The sequence below is a fragment of the Epinephelus moara genome, chromosome 16, assembly GCF_006386435.1.
Source record: "Epinephelus moara isolate mb chromosome 16, YSFRI_EMoa_1.0, whole genome shotgun sequence".
Lineage (NCBI taxonomy): Eukaryota > Metazoa > Chordata > Actinopteri > Perciformes > Serranidae > Epinephelus > Epinephelus moara.
Genome location: NC_065521.1, coordinates 31,327,081 through 31,352,669, shown reverse-complemented (window position 1 = coordinate 31,352,669; position 25,589 = coordinate 31,327,081). Strand labels below are relative to the sequence as shown.

The window sequence follows — 25,589 nt, the reverse complement described above, 5'->3', positions numbered from 1 at the left end:
GCTGCTAGCTGCTTTTTAAATCTCCCAGCAGTGGGACACACACATAACACATTGTCAAAATGTCACACCCGTCCCATCCTGCCAGCTGTCCCTTTTACATAGATGACGACTCATTGCTGTTACTACCTCCTTTTCAAGCTCAAAGGCAGAACGACTCTGTCCCTCCATTCCGCAATCAGACCTTTTTATACAGAACAGCAAGGCGAAATAACAGCATGGTATTTGTTTCCTTTAAATCAGCACAATCAGACCTGTAGCAAATACTGTCACTACTGCTAGCTGCAGTAGCTAGTAAACTTATAGGCTATGTTTAATCCATTTTTCTATTTTAATATTAAAAAATTCTTACTGGTTCTCCCTCATACAGTATGAGCACTGTGCGGTAATAAAGAGGTCTTTGAAAAACCTTCAATTTAACTTGGTGAACTTGGTGAACTCTGCAGAAATACCACCAAGCAGGGGTACAGTTCAAAATTGTTTTCAGCAAAGTATTATCTTCAGTGTCATGTAGTGACCTTTGAAGAATATTGCTTTGAGACCAAAATATTCCTCGGTTTTAGAGTTGTTTGTGCATGCTGCTCATAGAAAGAGAGTAAATTAATCACAAAGAGCAATAATGATCTTCAGAAACTCTTTTCACGTAACATGCACCAATACAGATTACAAATGCCCAAACAATCAAACTGTTGATTCAGATTAGAGTCTAAATTGAACCTTGCTGAAGCCAAACAGGGTCGGCCTATAGTAAACAAAATAAATTCTAATGTCAAACTGAATACAAGTCCCTGTCAATCTCAACTAGCTCCAGCTCACCCTGCTGCACTTACCAAAGGTTGTGCCGGCGTCAGGCCTGGAAACGGATGACACAATGACGAAACCGAAGCCCTCGTTCTCCCCACGCTGGATCTCCACATCGTACGGCTGCAGGGAGGCGGGCACCACCGCACTCCCGCTGCCACCTCCACCACCGCTGCCTATCCCGCTCGTAGACCCGCTGCCAGAGCTGACGGTGTTGAGTGAGTTCTGGCTTCCTTGAGGGGTCCGCTTGCCCTCTGTCAGGCTGGGTGCCTGGGTGCTGCTGTGGTGCGAGGAAGCCGGCGATGGAGGAACGTCACCTTCCCCTTTCGACACTGGGAATGAGGAGGAAGAGAAGAGAGTGGTTGGAGAAGTATTACTCATGCATTTCATTAACATTAGATTCAAGTATTCATGTCAGGAACTGTTTCAAGGTTAAAGATATTCTGCATTGTGTTTATATAACATGCATGTGGCAGTGCGTGACACACATGAATACACATGCACAAGTTTTATGTAAAACTTTCATCACCTCCGTATCCACTGGACTTGCGTCTGACAGTGAGGTTGACATGGCCCTGTTTGGCGGCCTGCTGCATCAGCTGGACCACCAGCTGGTGAGACTTGCCCACCACCGCCGTGCCGTCCACACAGATGAGCTCATCCCCCGACCGCAGGCGTCCATCCTCATCTGCTGCCCCGTACTTCACTATGTGCCCTATGTAAATCTGTGAAAGGAAAGCACGCACAATGCACAGCGTAAGGCATTACTGACTTTTGTTAAACGACGCTGTAATTCATTGTATTGTCTTACAGAGTGATGTGAATACAGTGGCTTTTATGATTATGATACAGCACTATAGCTGATTAAGAGTCATTTAACTGCAGTAAATTAAACCACCAGCCAAGAGAGAGCGCAATGACTCATTGTGACTTATCTCCTTCTGATTTTAAATGAAGCTGTTAAACTTAGCAGCGTTTCAGAGTCTACTCTTGCATTACTTCAAGGTATTTGCGGCTGACGTTCGGAGAAACCGAGAAGGCCAATATAGCCCATTGGGGCCGCAGAGAAGCTTGTGTGCTTTAGGCACTGTGTGGGCGTGTACACACAGCTCTGACAGAAACGAGCGCACAACCACCACGTAACACCTCTTTGGCACAAACAACAAGTGCTAAATCCTGTGGGGTAGACCTGAAGCCTGCTGCCATTATATTTCCCTCTATTCCTCAATATCTGCCTTCCACTCTCTCTCTTGCTCCGTCCTTTAAAGACAAATATATGGTGCACAACCAGAGGGATTGTGGGTAAGGCCTTTGCTTCTCTTAACAAGCTGTCTATATGATCCTCCGGAGAGCAACAGCTCCAGTTAGTCAGAGTGATAGGACTTTCTGCTACTCCGGTTTAAAGGCAGACTAAACATAGAAGCAGGAGGAAATGGAAAGTCAGAGAAAACGGAGGAGCTCTTATAGAACCGGGAAACATCCTGGGAAAAAGGACAAAGCTTTAAAATGATCAGCACTAGTATGGATGGGGTGTATGAGTGTGTATGTATATCTTTAAATTCATCAGCTACTGTGATAAACTGTTCATGGAAAGGTAGACGGATACTTACTGGCTCCCCGGGCTCGTTTCCTCCCAGGATACGGAAGCCGAAGCCCGTATCCTTCCGCCAAAGGAAAATGTCCTGCTCTTGGCAATCCGGCACTGAAATACACAAGAGAAACAGTGAGGGGACTCCATGGCAATCAACCACCAAATCCGCCAAATACCTGCAGGCTATCAATGTTGACTGATTGGCATCCATGTAGGCTTGTCACTGAATGCTTGTTGCTCCAAATCAACAAGTTTTGTCTCCTGTTTTTTGTCATTATCACAAATCCATGTGCAGTTGTGTAATCGGTTCAATAAGGTGTTTGTTTTTCAATTAGCATCAGAATGAGAGCGGGCAGGATCAACAGCTGCTCCTTCCCTCACCTCAGCACTGCCTCGGTGATCAGATTGGCTCCTTGTTCTCACAAGTAGACCACAAACTAGCCTGCAAAGTCTCATGCTATGACCTCATCACACTCACAGACCTGAAAAGTTGCTTAATGGCGATCCCTATTATTAGCCCCCATTTATATCTGAACCTTTCTTGCACACGTGGATTTGTAGCTTCACTCATGCCTGTTTCTCTCCTGCTTTCCATCTCTCACACACACACACACACACACACACACACACAGCTCCCCACACATTTGCATCTCGCCGTGGACAGAGCAGACTGTGGAGGAGGACACAGGCAATTTGGTGTCAGTCTGTTCAAACCCACAGGGCCAGTCCGCACAGGCCGTCTCTTCTTGCACAGCCTGCTGTCTACACGGCTGCCACGCAAGGCCAGTAGTGAACCCATTAGCTTCAGCTCTCCACTTCCCACAATAACTTGCTCGCTGTGAATTTAACTGCTGTGGTTCAACTTGTAAATAACCCCCCACTGACCTGTCTATAGAGTAGTGATCAAAGTGGACCAAAAAACGTCCCAAAAACATCTGGCTTTTGTCTGTAGTGGGAACGGTTAAAGTCAGCATTCATTCCCAGGACAAATGACTCTGCAATAGTCACGGGTATTTATGGGCTCCAGCCAGGGTACAAAATTAGCTTCATACACTAGCCAAATGCTGGTAAAATATGCAAGTAGCTGGTAGATTTGCTAAACAGCAGCTAAAATGTGAACACTCCCAGGCCATTTGGTCAGAGGACAAAACAAAATGTTGTACCCTGGCTCCAGTTCCATCAGCTCTGACAGGCAGTACATTTTCACGTTTTCTGGTGTGCAAAATCCATCCTTTTCTATCCAGGCAGCATTTGATTATCGTTCTAAATACTGAAAGACAGGCTGAAGAACTAAAACATAGAAAACAAGCCCCCAGGAACAGCAGCAGGCTTTGAGGCCAATTTTCCATAGCCGCCAAACATGGAATTATAACATCCAGATCTGTCACGTGATGCCATTGGGCCCAAAAAGATTTTTACCCATAGACTTACATTGTTAAAGAGACATCTGTAAATCAGTGGTTACATTTTTTGAGTGTCACAAGCCTGTGAAATGACTTTCTTAAGTCTAGAAGAGCCACACAATTTATTCATTTTTATCCCCATTCAAGTCAGAGAAAGGCTAAACAAGAGGTCAGGCACTCAGCCAGCGGAAGTCTCTAGTGCTCTTGCTCTATAGGCCTCACGATGCGGCAGATCTGGGCAATGATTTACTGCAGAAATTAAGCTTTGTTTTTGGGTTCACATGCCACTGTTTACTAACCTGTTTTCTGGCACATCTGTGACATTGAACACAACACAGCAGCAAAGAAACCAGAGGGCATACTCGTCTACTCCAGACCCGTGCACACTACTGTTACTGCTAATGGGAAAGGAGTCTATCATCTATTTTTAGTGGGTTTTCTATGTGTAAAAAAACACATATATGCACGCTCATTAGGTGGGAAAGGGGGGATAACAGTCAAAGGTAATTCTGAAATGCAATATAATATAGTAAGTATGTTTTCTTTAGTGTATAATCTCCTGAAAATAAGAATTGTTGTGGTTTTGTTGCCTTAAAAAGAGCCGTTTTTATCTACAGAAGGAGCAGGTTCTTGTCCACAGAGTCCACCATGATTCTACAATACAAACCAAACACTGGCCCTAGGTAAGGACAGTTGCCTTTTTGCGTTGGGCACCATAGTTAGCAGCCCCTCTGTGACGAGCCCAACAGCAGAGGCCTAAGTGGAAGCTCACGGGAAGTTTCAGCCACTCGCAGTCTGCAATCCTCACCCTTAGATGCCACTAGATCCTACACACTGCTCCTTTAACAACTGCATTATTCAGTGTTAATCTTGCCTATTAGGCCGCGTTCAGACCGACATTAGCCCTGCGTGTAAAAAGGTAACCTCAGTTTGGCGACTATGGGGGCTCAAGCAAAAAACGCAGGGTCATCTGGCAAAAGATTTAACCCGAGTTGTAAATCCTGTACTGCAAACCACCGCAGTGTTTCGTCATCTGGTAAGTCTTCATATTCATGTATCTCTTACTCAAACTGGACTTCCTGATTCATTTTTCATTGGGTCACGAAGCAACACGCCCCCACCAGTGAGGCCCAACGCACTGTTTTAATGCAAGGTGGCGTTGGACAATATATACAGTGGAGTGTTATGAATTTTTTCCGACCAATGCTGCCTGGCACCATATGGTTTAAAACACATACACATATGCATGCTGATTTTGATGGGAAAAGCGGTATTACAGTAAAAGGTTCGGCTGTCTGCCACATCAAGGGACAGGTGACATGAAGCACTGAGGGAAGCAAAATTCCCCGAAGCTCACCTCTCAGTCACGCTGCCCTGCCACCGAAAAATTGCTTTTCTATTGCACTCAGTGGACGCATGGAATCACCTACTCACAAACTGTGTGCATGTGTATGTGTATGTGGCAGCATGCACATGAATACAGATGAAATTACAGCCAGAGAATCTGGGCCTCTTTGTCATTCTTTGTCTCCGTCTCTCTTTCTTGTTTCATTGTGTCCCCCCCTCCTCCTCCTTCTCTGCCGATTCAAAAAGGGGCTGCAGCTCCTTCAGGGGTTATCAAACAGATATACCAATCAGCCGCAGCTTAAAGCAGCCCTCTCCGGGCCCAGTTAATATTTAATCAGCAGCAGTCCTAGATTCCACAGGCAGCCATGATTGTTAACCAACGCTGCAATACACGGCAAGCGCACGTGTGGCAGGCAACAATAACAATGTGCGACAACCTAACACAGCGACCACCCTGAACCGTCACCCCTCTACGATCACAAAGCAATGTTTTTCACAACACATAGATGTATTTCACAGCGTATACAGTCCTATTGTCCCTTTAAATATCAGCAGCAGCACAAGTACAGGAGGTCTGAAAGATGTAATTCAGCCGGAACAGTCGAGTGAACCCGTTATTTTTGGAAGATCCTTCCCCTTTCTCACAGTCTCTCACAGAAACAGAAAATAAGTGGTTTGACACCCTTACAGTGTTTCCCTATGAATAATGCAGGAATAGGCCATGACTGCAAATGATATTGAGGAGTCTTCCTGAGAGGCTGCCTACTTTCTGGTGTTCCAGTTTGGGATTTTTGGATACTCTTGTTTTTCCAGTGACTAAACAGGCCATGAGACAAGCTGCTTGGCTGCTGATAATGTAAATGTGGTCAGTTTTTAAATGTGGTTTAAAAGGTGAAGTGTGACTTGTCCCTTCACTGGTTGATGTGCAGAGAAGTACACACACACACACACACACGCACACACACACACAGCTATTCTTTGTTTTGTTTTTGTGCTTGACAGTTCTTTTCAGTCGAGAGGAAGGCAGGAACAGTGTGCGTACACCTGACACGCACATACACACACGCACACGCACACGCACACACACACACACACACACACACATACCTACACATCACTCATCAGCAAGCACTTGTGTGTTTTCAAGGACACTTTTCTCTTGGAGGCACCTTTTGTCACAGGATCAGTTGTGACTCAGTACGCACACAGTTGTTTAGCAAACACACAAAAAGGCTTTGACTGACACAAACATACAAAGACAGAGACGTGTCCTGTGATGATCACACTGCACACACAGCTGTGATTTTTTTCACTCTGTACAACTTCCCCACAATTGAAGAAACACATTTGATGAGTAAATCAATCAGATATGTCTCTTCAGTTTATCAAAAGGCTCTAACTATCCAATCAGGGACATTACACTTAATAATTCCACTCCTCAGTTACCTGTTGAATCATAGTCATTTTTGGGGAGTTGGCTTATTTTTGCGCAGAGTTAGATAAGGGTACCTGTGATATATGAAGCTGCAGCCCGCAGTTGGTTAGCTTAGCTTAGCATAAAGGCCAAAACAGGTGGAAAAATCTAGCCTGGCTCTGTTTATCGTACAAACATGACAGTGTTATCTATCGTCTCATCCAGCTCTCCTTCAGGAAATCCCTTCGAATCATTATACAAAAGCATATCTACAAAGATATGTGATAACAGCCTCAGATCTTTGGGCAGATCATTCCACAATTCAGAGCTTTTTTTTTTTTTTTTTTTTTTTTAGCTTTGAATCTAAGCCATCAAACATCTCCTGCCAGATGATCTCAGGCCATTATAGAAGGTTAAAAGGTCTGTGATGAACCTTGCTGACGGTTTAAACTCAAAACTCAGCAAAACTCTCAAATGCCTGAAATAAGTTAGAACTGGATTCTACTCACGTCGGCTCTCGTACATGCTCCTGGACTGCGCCCAGATCTTAAAGGGGTCTGGCTTCTTCTGGAGGGTGAGGGTGCCATCTGCAGGGTCCTGAGGGGGCAGGCCTGGCAGAGGCTGGGTGGGGGCAGCAGGAGTGGGAGCCACAGCCTCACTGGGCATGGCAGAGGGTGGGTGGCTGGGAGAATCGGTGTGGGTGCTGCGATGGCTGCACACACTGTGCTGGGAGCTGCTCTGGCTGTCTTTCCTCTCTAACTGGTGCTGGGTGGAGAGAAAACAGAGTGAGAGGTGTATGTGTGTAAGGGATGGGGGTGGATATAAGCGGAAGATGGAGGTAGAGGGCAGAGAGAGGATGAAAAAAAGTGAGAGTGATAAGTGAGTCAGTGATAAGGGCGAGATATAGGGGAAAAGAGATGAGTGAGAAAAGTGTTGATGGAGGACAAAGAGAAAGAAAAAGCGTCCAAGGTCATCTTTTTTAGACATTGCAGTAGAATATCTCTCACTAAAACTGCTGCTGGAGTGTGAGGAGAAATGACTTGGTTACCATGGTTGCGAAACAAAGACAGATTGAAATGTGAAGGGAATTTCAGTGAACAGAGATATTTCATTTTATGAATACCATGATTCTTTGTTTATCGCAGAAGGTCTTGTACACAGAAAACCTGCGCATAGAACCAAGGTTGGTCTCCATTGAAACAGGAATGTGTAAAATCTGGTATAAAGGAAATTGTAAAATCTCAGCGGCAGAGAAGAATCCTGGTGGGCAGGAGATACTTATTATGAATATTTTGTTGCTACTCAGTTAACTGAAATTGCTTTAGTTAGACTTTTTTAAACAGTGAAATTAAAAAATGGTGTAAAGATCCGGCGTGTAGGATTTAGGGGAATATTTTGTCTGAAATGGAATACAGTATAACAAGTATGTTTATCTAGTTCATAATCACCTGAAAATAAGAATTGTTGTGGTTTTGTTGCCTTAAAATGAGCCGTTTTACTCTACATAAGGAGCAGGTTCTTGTCCACGAAGTCTGCCGTGTTTCTACAATAGTCCAGAATGGACAAACTAAACACTGGCTGTAGATAGGAACATTTGCGTTTTTGCATCGGGCACCGTTGTTAGCCCAAAAAGTGTCAGAAAAACACCTGATTTTTTAGAAACTAAACTGCTATATTCAGGGTTTTTACCAGTTTTAATGACCTTGTCTGTTTGTTTTAGAGTGGAAGAGACTTTCACTGATAATTTGGCTCCTGGTAAGAACGAACAAAGACCACTGAAAGAAGCCTGCCCTGTTTGGTTCGGTTCAATTGAACTCAGGTTTGTTTGCCCCCTAAGTGCAGTTCGTTTGGGCAGGTGTGAACACAGCAATCACACAGTCGGGTGTGCACCAAAACAACCGGACTGAGACCTTCTTGAAGAGGTGGTCTCGGTCTGGTTACAAACAAACTCTGGTGCAGTTCGTTTGTGGTGAAAATGTGTAACTGCAGTCACATGACACATTGTTTGGGTTAAACATGAGCATGTTACAGTCCTGGAGGATTATTAATGTGCACCTCCTCCTGTACTGCCTTAATATGCACATTCAGCACATCCAATGCATCAAAACATTGTTTTCTAGTTGGAGCCGCGCCTCGTTTTCAAACTGTATGGTTTGACTAAAACGAACAATGACAGCAATATAGTCCACGATGAGCAGCGCTAAAATCAACCTGCGTAGTTGTCCCTCCATTGTGACATTAGAAAGTGTCACATTTATCTTGCAAGTGTACTCTTCTTCAACGCTTTGTTTACTTCCTGGATTTTTTCCCGCATGGAAATTCTGACCAATCAAGAGCAACTTTCTCGCGCAAGACATTTGATCTGGTCTGCTTGTAAATGCTGCTGTGACAACATGAACCAACTCAACGCAATTATGGAACTTTTTAACAATATTAGCCGCTAATTCGGACCAAAGCAAGACAACTCTAGGTCTGGGAGTTCACACTTTTGACACTGGAAAGTTTCAGCCACTTGCAATCTATAATACTCACCTTTAGATGCAACTTAATCCTACACACTGCTCCTTTAACAACTAAAATATTTAGTGTTAATCTTGCCTATTAGGCCGTGTTCAGACCGACATTAGCTCTGCGTGTAAAAACACAACAAACACAGGGGGGCTCAAGCAAAAAACGCAGGGTTGTCTGGCAAAACAATTTAATCTGATTTGTACTGTAAAATCCTGCACTGCACCTGTTATGTCTTAAAATTCATTTATCTCTTACTCTAACTGGACTTCCTGATTCATTTTTCATTGGGTCACGAAGCAACACACCCCCACCGACGAAGCCCCACGCACTGTTTTAATGCAGAGCGACGTTGGACAATATATACAGTGGAGTTTCATGAATTTTTTCCTGGGCTGTGCTGCGAGGCACCATATGGTTCTCTGTAATCTTTGTATTCTGATTCTGCAACCAGAAAATGTAAATATCACCATGTTATTACTTGCAGATGCACATTATAAAAGACTTTACAGCTTTATGAAAAATGAGCCTTACTGAGAAAATGCAATTACTGACAAGCACCAGTGTGACAACTGAATCATTTTTGATCTGGTGTGAATATTAAACCGGTGCGTGAAATGGTAGAGAAGTCATGGCACAGTCTCCCAGTCTCTCACTCATCACACTGTACGAGACGAAGGGTCAAATAATACAGTAATACTTCTTAATGAGGACAACAGCCATGCAAAATTGACTCCTCATCTGATCATTTGAGACTTGCTTAATGGGTTGAGACAGCACAGTCTCCCTTGCATATGGGAGTTTACTGTGAGCATTTATTTAGACTCCCAACTGGAGGCAAAATGGTCGTTCGGCGCTGACACGAAGTCGCATGCAGCGTGACATTTCACTGACATAACACAGAGAGGGGAAAACTGGCTTTTTCATCACTGGAAAGCTAATCTAAAGTGACAGTCAGGCAGTGCCACTATCGGCCCTGCTCGACCCCCTTCCAGCACCCACCCCTCCTCCACCCACCGTGACATGTGACCTGAATAGGTAACACCCACAGCCCTGACTGATACCATTTCAAACTAATCCTAATGCTAATGTCCAGCTAGCTGAGGGGCTTTTCGTGTCGATCAAGAGACACAGCACAAGGTTTGCTTCCACTCAAGTGGTGGGAATTGGACCCATCAGTGACCTTGGATGAGCCTGTCCAGAGGAAACGTCCTTCTACTATAACTCAGTGGCTCTCCAGGGGTGAATTAGGGTGACAGTAATTTAAAGCCGCACTGGCATCTCTTCTGAGCTGGTATTGATTTTTTTATCAGGTTGAGATGAGTCGTAAAAATGAGGAGGCGTTTGCTCTTTAAACTCCTGAATAACTGCGCTGTCCCTTAAGAGACCCTCACGCTGCTCACAGAGCTGGTCTTTCTGCCTCTTTCTCCCCTCTTTCCCCATCCTCTCTTATCCCTCACAACTACGAGTCACATTGCAATCTGTTGCAATCTCTCCTCCAGCTTCCCCAATCTGCCTCCGCTTTGCTTGCAGCTTACTCTGTCGTCATTGCCCTCTTCTCCCTGTCTGTTAGCCTCAGCGCGTCCTCTGTGTCTGTGGGCTATCATAGTGATTCACTGTTGTGGGACAAGCCATCTCCACACTGGTCTTCCCCTCCCTCATACACATCCTTTTTTCCCCCTATCCTATTCCTTCATGCCTCTCTCCCATCTTCCCTCAGCTGTGGCTGTCTGCCCTCCCTAACAGCTGGTCACTGTTACACTGTTCTGCCTAGGCTATGCTTAATCAGTCACAGGATGGCAGCATGGCAGGAGTGGAGGGGTGCAGAGAGAAAGAGAGGGGATATAACACAAAGAGAAATGGCAAGAAAAGCAAGAGGAGGAAAACAATAAAAGAAGTCAAAGTGGCAGACTGAGAGAGAAGTGAAGAGGACTGACGGCAGCTGAATGACATGAAAAGATTCCAGAAGCTCTGGATGCAGAACAGTAGAACAAGAGTTTGATATCAGATCTCTGTCTTTTGTTCTTTAAATAGCGCTCCTTTCACTCAGAAGAGCTGACATGCACACACACACTCACACACATGCACAAAAGAGCTGAAGATTACAGTACTCACCACCAGCTTTGGACTCCTTTTGGCTGGCACCACTCCTGCAAAACATCGGCAGAGAGACAGAGAGAGCATTAATGACCTGCGTTGCTCTTCCCTCGTCCCCTCTGATCAAAAACTCCCCAGGACAAACGGGTGGACCCTGGTTCCTGCTGCAGAGCAGAGCGCAACTGGCCCCGGCTCTCTCTCCTCCTCCTCCTCCTCCTCCTCCTCTTCCTCCTTTCTGTTGCTTTCTCTCTGAGCAACACACTGCGCTAGGCTGCTCGCTAATCTAAGTGATCTCCTCCCCCTGTGCTGTATCCCGCTCCACTCAGCGCTCTCACCCGTGCTATTAGAAGAGGAGCAACTGATCTATCTGCATCAGACAGGCTGACTTATGCTGCAGCAGCCCCGGACTGCTGGTCAAAGCTACAGGTCTCCACAAGCAGCCACAGATCCTACCCCCCCTCCTCCGGTCTACTTCCCAGCTGTCTCCAAGACAAGCTCTCGAGCAGAATCTCAACTATTACCCACTGAGAAAGCGCTCAGCAGCTTGAGCATCATATCAAAGGAAAGCTTGAGCTTCTGCCTTACTATGCACATCTTCTGAGTAACTACAGAGCTGTTTCCTCTCCACTCCTCTGCTTTGCTCAAGGCTTACATTGAGAAGCTGATCTTCTCTCTCTGCCCTTTTTTTCTCCTCTCTTCTTCCCTCCCCCTCGTCTTCTCCCGTGCACCATGACTTTCTCTCCCTCTATCTGCCTCTATTGCTCCCTCTCTCTTATATACCAGTTAACACACTGTAGAGAGTCACCAAGAAGATCAATCTCATTTGTGCTAATGAAATATTAATACTTGGAGCCAGTCGTCAGGGGAGAGGATTCACAGCGTACCAGTGTAGGGATTCATCTACATTCCCACTGAAACTGCTTTATTTTCACTGCCATCTCATCCCAGCAATTCATTCAGCATGTCCTCTACTTCAAACATATTAACACAAGCCACACTCCACCTGATGGTTTACACCACACACTGCTTTCCAAGAACATTCCTTTCCTTACTCATGCTCCTTTTCCTGCCACTTAATACAGCAAAGACAAAAATAGACAAATGACTGTATGAACATTGACATGGGGACAAAGAGTTGCTGTTGCCAAGGCAATCAAGTAGTTCTGTATATGGTGACAGCCGTCTGCTTTGTTAAATATGAGGTGTAAACAGCAGCGGCAGCAGCACACCACATTTACATTAATGACCTTTGATCCGTTCACTCCAGACGCCGATGAAAACATATTCTTTCCTGCAACATCTGATACCGTGCATGCACGGAGAAAAACCTACCAGAGGTATTGACGGAGCGACTTTAACACATGCAACAACATGCAAGCATCCATCTTAGGCTCTTTCTGCTGCATTGGCAAAAAATCATTAAATGTTAAAACTCTCTGTTGCTGCAAAGCCCCTCTCTCTACACGATTCATAATTTATCCTCCCTATTTTCCCTCCCTCCCTCTCTCTCTCTCTCTCTCCCCCTCAGATTATGGGGTGCCAGTTACTGGAGGAAGTGGAACATCCCAGCTGCTGACGTGCTGATGAATGTTTTTGTGTGTGCGTTTGACTCAGGAAGGACACACATCAAAAGGTAATAAGTGTTTCCCATCGCAACAACAGCTTATATGACCCAGGAGCCCTGAATTACACAGTGTGGGAGGTCAATAAAAAACCTTTCACTTTGAAACAACCTCTGAAAATCTTCAAACTGGCAACGAGGTCAGCATAATTAGCATCAAGCATATAGGAAATAAATTTAAGTATGGCCATATGGTTAGTAAATTTGGGCACGGAACTGAAGGGGAATAAAGATTGGAGGAACTGACGTAGCCTGACCCCCAGCTCCACATTCATCCACTGTAGCTGTGTCAGCTGGAACAGCTGATTTACATGCTGCACGGTGTGAACGCATCTTCATGCATGATGCAGATTTTAAATCTGCTTAACTTCCTCTGGCATCGTGATGCTGATGCACACGTGTAAATTCAGACTTGATTGAATGTGGCTGAATGTAACATTTATGAGCAGCTGATGCTCGGCGAAAAGAAATACGGGAATAGCATTTTCCTGCACACGCAACTGTGTAGAAGCATCCATGAATGCATGAATGCCATACATATGTAATATCCGTACAGGTAGGTATGGAAGAAGGTGCATTTATTTATGCACAGAGCACAAACATTAACAAGTATGCAGGCACGCACGTAGCATTATCTACCAAGGCTATAATCCTGATATTTCTTACTCTGCTGAAGCTGCTGAATGACAGTAAAGCTCTGCTCACAATACCCCACAACAGACTTCATCACTGAGGATGCAACATTGGCTTAAAAGGCTGATTTTTACTATTATTGAGGAAACCTTCAAGCAGACTGACTAAGACGGTGTCCATTATCATTGAAATGAGAGAGGCAGTAAACAAATTGGAAGTGAAAGCGAGCACCATCAGTTGTTGGGTGACCTAAACTGGCTCTTAACATTAGTGTGGGGGCTGCTTCCTTCCCTTCTTTTACAGTAGACAATGAAGTGAACACACAGACTAACAAAGAAATATGCTAATGAGAATTATTGAAAAGCAGTAAGAGGCAGGCTCAAAGACAGGTTCATGTTATCAATCTGAGCAGTATGAGCACATGCCAAGTAGCGCCTTCTTCCGTTCTCCATCAGCCTTTAAAAAAAATGTCCTGGCCTTCTGTCCCATCCTCATCAAAATAACTTCTCACATAGAGATCGACTTTTGAGAAATCACACATGCAAACAGCAGCAAGTAACAAGTTCAGTAAAACACAGGAAAAAAAGTGTTTGTGCACAGTTGTGTGGGTACAAATGTGTGAGTGAGCTGGAGCTTTTCAAACTGACTCTGCAGCGCGTGAATGGCCCTGTGTTTCAATATGCTGTTGATGCTGTGGCCTTGGTGGGTCTGTGCAGAGCCCACACAGCCAGTGAATGGTCCTTCCTCCACGTTTTCTATATACATTGTTAGAGGGTGTGCAACATGAGTAATGTTCTCCTTTGTTGAGCCAAACCTGTAAACATTTGTCCTTGCTCTACTTATAAGATTGCGCCATTATCCAGCAGTCCCCTCTCTTCATCTGCTCTAAATTATATAGTCCCGCTCTCCCTCGTCGTCTGTTATCAACATATTTCATTCCTCTACCTTCATTTCCTCCACATTTTATATATCCCCTCTCTCTGTCTTTTCATTTTCTCTCTTCTTTCTCTCTTGTCTCTCAGGGGACAGGAGCGCTGTGCACGATTGTCATGGCAACAACGGTGGGAAGACAAGATGGAGGAGTCATTGCTGGCCTGGCCTCCTTTACAGGAGAAGATCCTGTGTGTGAAAACACCAGATGTTATCTTTAACATTTTATTGGAAAATATAAAGGTTTTTAACAGGTACATGTTCGCACATGCAACTACTGACAGGGTGTAAAGAAATATATTTTTCCTTGCAAAATGTGTGCAGCGTTATTAGATACAGCCATTTTAGTGTTGTCAAAAATATTTAAATATCTATATATATCAATTCTGAATATTTGAAACAGTTTCAGTACCACCAATACACCGGTACCAACTGTGCTTTCCAGCTCTCTCTTATTGTTAATGTTTACTACAGTCATTCTGCTGTTCTCTGCTACTAACCAAGAAAAGAAAAGTTGTCGCTGCCTTGTTATATTTTGTACAGTATGTATGCCCAAAATGTCAAGTATTCCCTGTCAAATCAAAATGGTATTGAATATTGATATTTTTCCAAGTATCATAAGTTAGAAATTTCAGTATCGTGACAACACTACAATGTTTAAATATCTCCTTGTCATTATAAGGACATCCCAAACAAATTTAATGTCAGCTTGTCATGACAAAGACAACTTCTGGTAATGTCACTTTGATTAATGTCAAGTTGTCATAATCAAGACAACCCAACCAATGTCAACTTGTCAATACGAAAACCGAATGACACTTAATGACAGCAGTCATAAAGGTTCATGACATGTACATACTGTTTATGACAAGTTCATGACAGTGTCATGTCATTGTTATGACAGTGTCATGTCACCCTTATGTAGATACCGTCAAGTAAAGTGTTAGCATACTTTCTAATAAACAGCATCTTAGCTTGTTACCGTTGTTAAAAATGATAAAAATTTGTATGACATATCAAACTAGAATGTTATTTATCATAAATAAATACAATTCAACCATTTAATGTGATCAGGTTTTGGACCTTGTTCATTTTTGTGTCGGGATCAGCTGCAGACTGACTTGGCAGAGATGACTGCCATCTTGTTTTTACATGGATTATTGTATGTGCTCTTTCTTTCTTCCACTAGATGGTACAAAAAAGACTTCACGAATGAGGACAGGAGGTCTAAGTTGAGCACAGTGACGAATAAGGTCCACATATGAGGACACAGGGTCTCAGGAGGATGTCAGTTATAAAAAACATTACTTTCAGGTTTAAACGTGCCTATCTGGCTTTTTCCATTTTTGTCACCACACAGTTCCACACAGCAGCTACTTTATTAGCACTACAGCCTTTTCCACCTCTCGTCTTTTTCCATTGCACATGATGACATGTTGCTTCCCCTCTTCTAAGTGTCACAGAATTGAAACTGGAGAGATCACTTTTTGCGCAATCCAAAAGCCAAAATGTGGCTCTGTTCATTTTAGGTGCACTGTTCTGTCATGGCAGGGAGCATTAAGGTAATGGCACTATGGCACAAATGCACTACAGCCTTGTGCGAATGCTATGTGACAAAACACATTTGAATTTTTTACTTGTGAAGCTTCTGAACTCGCTGTGTATCTATCTGAGATTAGCCACGAGCAAACTACTCTGACACTGTTGAGTTCAGAGCAATGCTGCCTCCTGGGATAAACTGCAGAACTGGTGTAGTGTTGCAAAATATGTTTTTCTCGCTTTGTTGTGAACATCTGATAACGCAGACAACTCAATCTCAATTTTAGACTCTATGTTAGGTTCAGTTTTTTTCAACATTTCGTCAATGCCATAAGCTTATTTTTAATTTTAAGTGAGAACATTTTGCAACGTCTGCGACACAAATCAATCTACTGCAAAGAAATCAGATAAAAAAAATGGAATATAACAACTGCTGGTCGAAACAAAATAACACGATCTCAGTGAAAAATGATTGTGGTGTTGTGTTTGCTTGACCTTGCGCTTTGTACCCTCACTTAAAAACAGACTCTGCTGACTCTGAGTCAGACAGTGCAGATTGATGAGTCACAGATGAACAGATTAAGGCTTCTTCTCCTCCAGCTGAAGTCCACCTTGTTCCTCCTCTTCTCCTCCGCCTGTGCTTCTCTTAACCAATCCTCTCATACACGCTCCCTCCGCTGAACTTCCAGCACTGTTCAGCAAATCTCACACTCTCTCCTCTAATCCTCCTCCTCCACTTTCTCAAAACATGATCCCTGGCCCTCCTATTTCTCATCCTCTGCTCTCTCTTCTTATCTCGCCTCACCCTGCTCCTCTTAGCTCCTATAATTGTTGTTTGTGAATGATTATGCGAGCTGCTAGCGATCACTTGAAAGGTTACCGCATCATTCTCAGACAGAGAGAGCTGTTATTACAGAGTACAGCTGCAACTAATGATTATTTCTACTGTTGATTAATCTTTGATGCATATTTTGGATGCATCACATCAGTTATTTAGTCGAGAAGATGCCTATCAAATTTTCCCAGAACCCAAGGTGGCGTCTTCAAATTACTTGTTTTGTGCGACCAACAACCCAAATCCCTAAGACACTCATTTTACATTGATATTAAGAGCAGAAAAAAAGCAAATGCTCACATTTGAGTGACTGGAACAATGAGTGAGTGACATTTTTTTGATAATTTGCCTGTTGAAAGACTGAAGGTGTCTTTACACGGTGATGGGTGAATTCACAAAAGGATTGCGTGGTTTTTTTGGAGCCACTAAACCTGCACAAATAAGACGAAAAGAAACTGGAATTCTCAGGTGAAATGCACACTAAGCTGTGCTGCCAAGCTCATAGCATCTTGGTGCTTCTGTGTTATTTGCACATATATAAATTAGGTAATATGCATGTTTGACTCAAAATTTGTAGTTTCCGATGCCAAAAAAAACCCTCATTGCAAAAACAGTCCAGTTCACAAAGATGAGCACAAGTAGTCACACACAGTTACAGTGAAATTATTAGCATCTTCAGAGACTTACTTAAATCTTGGTCTGTGTCAGACAGTTTCAGTTTGAGGTGTGTCAGACTGTGCGATAAATGAGTGGTGAATTTGCTGAATGTGATGTAAAGAGGTACATTACAGAGGCACGTCTTCAGCTGACATCATCCACATGCGCTGCTCTTTAGCTCTGCAAGGTTTTCCTCTCTGCCAAAGTCCCACAAACTTGTTTTGGTTTGTATCTGTGTACATTTTTCCCCCCTAAACGTTCATTAGAAATAGTTGCTTATGAAGTGTTGAGGGCAGTGTGTGTATTCTGCATCATTTTGTGTCCTATTCTGATTTTTCGGTTTGTAGGCGTGGGTCGTAGCAGCAGTCACACTGTGAGAATTTGCTCCTAAATTTGTGACAGTGTCAGAATTTCACCACAGGCTGTTTTTGCTCATTGAAGCAAATTGGTTTCTTTTGGGGAAAAAAAATCTGTTTATGCACAAAGTAACTTATCAAACAAATTGTTTCAATACCTATCATTTTTTCTGTTTGTTTTTGTCTGTTTTACAAGCAGAACTCAACTGCATGTCCGACAGTTAATTAGAGGATTAATGATTCTTAATAGCGACGCCCTGACTGCCTGTGTGTGCTCACTTTCTGCCCCTCAACACCTGGCTTCTCACCTGTGCTCACAATAATGATAGGCAGGTGTCAGAGCTAACAGAGATGATGGACGCCGCTGTCAGTCACCTCTCCTGTCCCAGTGACTGCCTGTAGCCGCCTCCTTCCCACTTATCCTCTCCTTCATTTTCCTCTCTGTCTTGCTCTTGCTCTCTTTGAACCTCTGCCTCTGTGCTCTGGTGAAAAGGAACGCTGCTCTGCATCAGCCTCTCTCTCTCTCAAGATACACTCACACAGGCCCATAATGATGCTGACATTTAACACAATACAGCAGGGTTATTCCAGCAGCAGTGCACAAGGTCAACTCATTAGAGGGCATAATTGATGTCGGGTGCATATCCCAACCTGCCAGTAATAGAGATGTGGGTCAGGCGGCGTGGACAGCAATTTAACAACAATAAGGAGTGGACACAAATGAGGGGCCTCCAATGTCATTCAGTGTCTGTGAGGATACGTTGCACTCGGGCAAACAATTTGTTTTGTTTTGACATTTCAATGAGAAAAACATTTATCCCGGGGTCACTCCAGGCTACAGACGTAGTGTGTAGGAACATGAATGGCATAGTATGGAAGTAAACAGGTTGCAAATCCACAAAATAGTGTGCAATAACAGATAGCAGAGCATAAGCCAAATGAATACTTAATTTTCTGATCAAAATCAATAAAACATTCAGTCATTTTCTGCTCCCATTAAAACAGGCTCTGATCTCCGTTCACTTACACATTCCAACTACAGTATTTTCAAAATAAACCACGTCCTGAGCAGAAAATAAACACCCCTCACAATACCCAATTATCTTTTAGGCAACAGAGAGATTGCAAACACAAAGAGTGACAACGTCTCTTGAGGTCCAATTCAGCAGCATCCGTATTCATAACATATACGAGTCCCTGACCTAATGTGCTCCTCCTCCCCTCGCCTCTCATTCATCCATCTCGCCTCTTTACCCAGCCTCCCACTCCTTCCCACACTCATCTGCTCATCGACTGCCATGCTAACTCAGCCCATCGTCTCCTCTCCTCTCCTCTCCTCATTTCATCCCATCCAGTCCGAGCATTTTCAACCTGCCACCCACTCTCTTCCTCACTTTTCTCTCCTGCCTTCTCATTATGTCGCTCTTTCCATGCCAGCTATTCAAGCTGTTGTCTGTTCAGCAGACAACAGAACATTCCTTTGTGCTCTAAATCACACATCCTTTGGCTTCAGAACTTCAGTTCCCGCATCTTCTAATCCAAACATCTGACATCAAGATGTAATACATACCTCTTTGAACCAGCATGGTGACCTCACTGCCGCGGGGACATTTGCTCAGCAGGTCCACCACCTGATTGTGGCTCATATTCTGGACGTTTCTCTTGTTGACCTCCATCAGAATATCCCCCTCCTTCAGGCCACGGCAGCGCGGATAGTCCACTATCTGCTTGACCCTCTGCCCTCCTCCCGTCAGGCTGTCTGCAATCGTGAAGCCGAATCCCTTGTCGCCCTTCTCCATGTGGATGGTGATCAGCTCGGGCTGGGTGGCTATGGAGGAGGCCAGGGTGACCACGTCGCTGGAGTAGCCGTGCGAGCCGTTTGACGCCACCTCAGCCGAGGGGCTGTGCGGCCGCGGTTCCCTCATGCCGTTAACAGGTCCGGCTTGGTTGGACGGCGAGTCAAACGTCTCCTGCCCGTTGACGATGATAGGCTCTTTGTCCAAGATCGCCACTGAGGTCACCAGGCTTGTGTTGGGGTCGTCAGGGTCAAAGGGCAGCGGGTAGCCACGGCATAAGGCCAGGTCCACCATGGAACCGATGGGGATGGATTGGAAGATCTTCACCACCTGAGCGTGGGTGTAGCCCAGCACAATGGTGTCATTCACACTGACTATCACATCACCTGCAACAGGGAGAATAATACTGTTAGCGACGCCGTCATTTAAACAATTCACAGCTATTTACTGTTAATATATCAAGTCAAAACACTGTTGGTGTTGTTTAGTTTTATTCCCCAGTCGTGTGAAATTTAATTATTCAGTGTAATGAAGCGAGAACACTTGAGGGCCTGTAACAGGCGTCCTAACAGGGGTGTACTGTGCCTCAAATCCGGTGTATGCTGGGACATGATCGAGCCCCCTGCAACCCTGAACTTCAGTCCCCACCTTCAAATGACCCTGTTACTGCGGGACTTAATCCATATATTTGATAGTCATGTCATAAATGTCATACAACAAACAGGTAGTGCTGGTTAGCAACATGCGTGCTTCTAATCAACAGGAGAATCTCATCTTGTGACTCCTGCGTGTTTTGTTTATTTTTCTCACAATGTGCACTTCCTTCGTCATCTCCATTTTCCATCAATAACGCTTTGCATTATGGGTTATCCCCTCAAGCAAGGTCTGCAGAGATGCAGACTTATGGAAATGGTATAAAGGGCTAAATAAAATCCACACAGGAGCCCTTAAGCACTTGCTGAATTTACAATGGGACAGCCCTGAGCCGTCATGGACTTTCAGAGGTGTGTGAGTGTACAGCATAAGGGAGGACACTGGGACTGGGCTCATGAGTAGCACTGAAAACAGACAGATGAAGTGGAGGAAGTGTGTTGAATGAAAACAGTGCCCCCTGTGGACAGTGGTGATGTACTGCACCTGTCTCCATCTTGCCATCCACGGCCGCAGGCCCGTCCAGCACCAGACTTTTGATCTGCAGGAACTCATCCGGCTCGTCGCCTCCGACCACGGTGAAGCCGAAGCCGCGGCGACTCTTCTTCAGTTTTGTGTTGATGAAGGTTCCTTTGAGCTCTGCTGGGTTTCTTGTGAAGAAAGGCTTCCCTCCTGCAGAGCAAGGAGAAACAACTCTTATTTTTGTGCCCATCATTCAACACTCCTGAATAATGTTTGATAGTAATTATGTCTCTCAGATCAGATTATATATGGGCAAATCTGCAAACTGAGATGGATGATTCCTTTCAGGTTAGGCACTATTAACACTGGCTGTTGCAGGTTACCAAACAGTCGATTGGTTATTAGAGGTGTTGTTTGCTGATGCATGGAAACCTTGGAGTTTGACATGTTGACAACAACAATTTGGTCGTAAAAGGGCTGCTCGTGTATGGCAAAACTCATAATCATGATTATTGTTGTCAATATTGAGATTATTTAACATGATTACTGACTTTTGGAGACATTATGCATTTACTGAACTTTAAAAATGTCTTTTAAAAGTAGATTTTCTACAACTTTAAATATAAATCAGCTGAAAAACAAATAAAAAATATATAAAAATGCTAATATGCATAAATAATATATTTCACATAAATATAAAAATGGCCCGAAAGTAAAGGAAGAGACTACGTGCAGTAGGAGAAAGAGCCATTGACTGCAATTGCTGTGCGGTTATATAATTTATTTATATTTCTTGCTTTTTGTGTGATGTTCTAAATATGTAGCCAAATCTGTCGCTAGTCACTTTTTAGAAATAAAGTAACAAAGACGGTCTGAAAAATCGCTAAATTTAGTGAGAAAGTCACCAAGTTGACATAAGTGAGTGCATCAAAGTAAAGGAAAAGGGTGCGCTGGATTTATAACACAAGACAAAATCATCGTTGAAAGCCAAACTTGTAATTCTTAATAAGATCTGATTAATCGTCATTTCACATATATTTCAATTTCCCAGACTTTGCAGGTGTCCTTTTTAAACGTCACGTCAGTAGACTGTAAACAAATGAGCAGAAATTAAATATGTGGAGTTCTAAATGTGGATAAAGTAAACACATGTTTCTGTTGTTCATCTGAGCTACATGATTTATCTTTGGGACACTGTGAAGAGCGATGAAGCCGTCAAGCAACAATAATAAAGTGTATACAGTGTGTATATAGAGAGAAGGTAAAGATTTACGTTTGGCTCCTGCAGGGACGGGAGGTAGAGTTGGCGGGACCTGTGGGTCCCTGTAGGTCTCCAGGTGGTTTGGAGCGTAGTTTGCTAACGGAGCCGCTGCTGACGAGTGCTCTTCTATCCACTCTGTGCAGGCAAAATCACACACAGACACACACACACACACACACACACACACACACACATCATCAACACAAGCTCAGCACAAAAGGTGTATTTACATGCCACACACATGCACACATTGAAACACTGAACAGCAACTCACGTATAGACACACAGAGCTCAGAGCACAGACTGTACATACTTGCCATTGACTTTTACGCCTCAGCTGTAATTAGCTCCTCATTTACATCAGCTTCTACTCGTCTTATTTGTGAGTGTTGTAATGTAAAAAATATATATGTAAAACAGTTTAAATTGTATAACATTGCAGGCTAAGGCAGGGGTTTTCAAAGTCTGGCACTGTGGGCCTGCCCTCAGACAAAATCGAGAAAACTGCGCCTGTATGTCCAGAGGTTTTCAACACAGGGCAAACATCTGGATATGGATGGACAGAGGAGAGTGTCAGTATGTCAGGAATATAAGTAGCAAACATTATGAGGCCATAGTAGTGTAAAAAAAAATATTGATAATGCAACATGTAAAAAATAATATTAATGGATGTCATCACTTTAATTATTCTCGTCTTACTTCCATGTGGGGGATGATATGGCTCCAAATTTTAAAACAACAGTTCCCATAATTTAAGGGCATTGGGGGATGTAAAGAGGAAGTATGATGTTGCCTTGGATTCAAAGAGTGTGGACTACGACTTGAGCTTCAGTTTTTTAGCTTTTATTTGTAATTACATTTTGGCATATTAGCACCATTAAAACTTGTCCTGTTTGCAGTGTACCCATAGATGAACAGACTACTGTGACACTAAAGAAAAGCAAAAATGCGATCATTCTCAGGCATGTTCAGGAGTTATATAAAGCATCTTTTTTTCTTTGATTTATACGGAGATTTATGGATATTTATTCCAGGATAATAATATATACGTGACATATAACGAAAAGAGTAAGTCGCACCGAATCTAAAAATGTGTGTTCATATTTGACGTCTGCGTCATGGCTCTGAGAAGAAGTCAATTTTTTGACATAAATTGCAGCAATTGGGCGCTGAGTGTTTTTAAAGTACCTTAATTGCCTTGATGAGCTGCGTGTCACAGCCGCAGCAGCTTCAACTCCTGACTGTGTTGATGAATGGGCCAAATCACAGGGCCAAACTACAATAACTAACTCCCCTTTTTCAGAGCACCAGCATGCACCTGTCTCTTTCACCTCAAATAGTGTCTTCATGTCTCTTTCCCCTCCCTGGACCCCTGGGGAGGCATGCCTCACCGTTTGAAAACCTCTGGGCTAAAGTAAAAATCTTTCGTTGGCTTTTCATGATAAAGCAAATTAAATGATCAAATACAGAATGATATACAGCATATATGAATTTAAATCACATAAATTAAAACCTACACACCAAAGACGACACCAGGGATTCAGCCAGCTGTATTTTAGTAAAACTTTGCCCCTATTAGAATCAAAATTTGCATTTATCTAAACCAATGGGTTTTTTTTTCGTCTTGTATTGACAGGAGCTGAAGTCAGGTCACAAAGGAAAGGAGAATAACAGACTGGCCAAAACCCGGGAGAGCACTGGACGAACTAGAAGGACATGACACTCACAGACATGAAGAAAGAAAGAAATGGTGCCGTGCCAGGGCAGGAAACGAACCTCGAATATACCGCTCACCTTCTGGAGGCTGCGGCTGCTGCTGCTCCAGGATTTTCCGACGCCGCGCCTCCACCACGGGGTTCTCGTACTGGGTCTTCCTGTTTATATGACTGAGACAGTGAGAGAGAAGAAACGAGATTATAAGGTAAAGATTTATTACGAGGAAAAGAGGAAATAACACTTACAAATAACAGTATGTAAAAGCTCATCAAATGGGCTCTTATCTATTTGAAGGTTCAGCGTCAGAGGCTCTTTAAAGGAACAGTTCACTCAAACTCAAAAACATCATATTTTTCCTCTTGCCTGTAGTGCTGTTTATAAATCCAGATTTTGGTGAGTTGTGTCGGAGATATCGGCCGTAGAGGTGTCTGCCTTCTCTCAGATATAATGGAAATAGGTGGAACTCAAAGCATTAAAAGAAATAATTTGGAAAAACTCAACAGCAATGTCTCTTTCCAGAAATCATGACCTGGTTACTCAAAATAATCCACAGACCTTGTTGTGAGCAGTTTCATGTTGGAACTACATTCTTTCTACCAAAATACACCCGCTAACCGTATCACTGTGCAGAACGAAGCATGCGTCTACTGCTAGCTCACCTAGCACTACTGAGCTAGCTAACATTACAGCTCATTCGCAGTAATGGACGCTTCTGTGTGGTGATTCGAAATAGTTCCTATACAAAACTGCTCACAACAAGGTCTGTGGATGATCTTGAGTAATCAGGTCATGATGTCTGCAAAGAGACATTGATGTTGAGTTTTTCAAATGTATTTTCCTTTACACTTTGAGCACCACAAGCCGAGTGCCATCTAGTTCCATTATATTGGACAGAAGTCAAACATCTCTACGGCTAAAATCTCCAACACTCTGCAACTCACACCAAAACAATTTAGATCTACAAATAGCCCGACAGGTAAGAGGACGAATATGTGTTTTTCATTTTTGGGTGAACTGTCCCTTTAATTTGGTCAAATTGGGTCAGTAAGGTGATCAACTTACTCTACATAGTACACTCCGTACACTGGGTCTTCTATCCTTTCCCATCCTGGGGGCAGCTCTGGAATACAGAAGACACACAACATTGAACACAGAATGATACGTCCACCTCTGTCATTAGCAGAGCTGAGTGAGACAGTGTGATTAGGTCGACTCCATAACATTTAGCATAGCAAACATAGCTATTAAACTGCAGTTACAGTAGATTTGGTATAAAACTGGACTGGAGCACATCCCTCTGTCTTATCTAATGTCTGTGATTACAGCACTGGAGGAATCACATGACTTGTTTTTAATATTTTTCTTCACAGTTCAGTTTGTTGTGTTGGTAAACATGGTTTATCAGGACATGCTTTCTTTATGGCTCTGCATTTGCTGTTTTGAGTTCTCCCATAAATGCCAAAATGGGATCAATTGCCACGAAAAAATAAAACTAAATAACCAAACACTTGTACCACCATAAAACTTAATCATTTGAAACCATTTTCATTTTGAAATCAACTATTTCTGACTTACTGTATTTCTTAAATTTCAGCTGTGGTTACTCCTCTCAGCTCAACATTGCCTCACTCTGTGAACACTCCTGCACGTTGTACACACACACACACAGCTAACCACACTCCATGGGAACAGGCGGACAGATGAGGCCTATTAAACTGACACATCCCCATTAAGATGTTGGCATCTCAGTCCTCCTCCTCCTGCTCGCCGTATTTGATTTCAGACAAAGACATTACCTCCTTGCGTTACTGTGGGCTTCTCCCAAGTCCAGTAAACACTTTTATAAGAGACTGGATTTCACAATCAATAATCACAGACTGTCTGCATCTGAGCAGCCGGCAATAATAAAGGCTTACAGCCAGACGTTCAAGGCCTTGTTTGAGGCTAAGCTATGTTCCATTATGGGTTTGTTTG

At 43.4% G+C, this 25,589-nt stretch overlaps 1 protein-coding gene and 1 long non-coding RNA gene across 14 annotated transcripts in view; one reads left to right on the top strand and one right to left on the bottom strand.

Annotated features, from left to right (window-relative positions):
• LOC126403242 (uncharacterized) overlaps window positions 1–15,265 on the top strand; it is a 72,769-nt gene extending 57,504 nt beyond the window's left edge. The window contains exons 2-3 of the long non-coding RNA XR_007571301.1: window positions 12,687–12,791; window positions 14,435–15,265. This is a non-coding gene — a long non-coding RNA (uncharacterized LOC126403242). The remainder of the gene's footprint in view (window positions 1–12,686; window positions 12,792–14,434) is intronic.
• Window positions 1–25,589, bottom strand: part of LOC126403239 (membrane-associated guanylate kinase, WW and PDZ domain-containing protein 1-like) — a 140,001-nt gene that overhangs the window by 15,278 nt on the left and 99,134 nt on the right. For 11 of the 13 annotated variants that reach the window (XM_050065805.1, XM_050065807.1, XM_050065795.1 and 8 more), the window contains 10 exons: window positions 24,678–24,735; window positions 23,676–23,785; window positions 21,912–22,034; window positions 20,663–20,848; window positions 19,300–19,911; window positions 11,177–11,211; window positions 7,063–7,318; window positions 2,409–2,500; window positions 1,328–1,523; window positions 828–1,130 (listed from right to left, as the gene is read on the bottom strand). In XM_050065805.1, coding sequence (XP_049921762.1) covers window positions 828–1,130; window positions 1,328–1,523; window positions 2,409–2,500; window positions 7,063–7,318; window positions 11,177–11,211; window positions 19,300–19,911; window positions 20,663–20,848; window positions 21,912–22,034; window positions 23,676–23,785; window positions 24,678–24,735 — 1,971 coding nt within the window. The remainder of the gene's footprint in view (window positions 1–827; window positions 1,131–1,327; window positions 1,524–2,408; window positions 2,501–7,062; window positions 7,319–11,176; window positions 11,212–19,299; window positions 19,912–20,662; window positions 20,849–21,911; window positions 22,035–23,675; window positions 23,786–24,677; window positions 24,736–25,589) is intronic. The other 2 variants (XM_050065797.1, XM_050065803.1) reach the window with 1 other exon arrangement.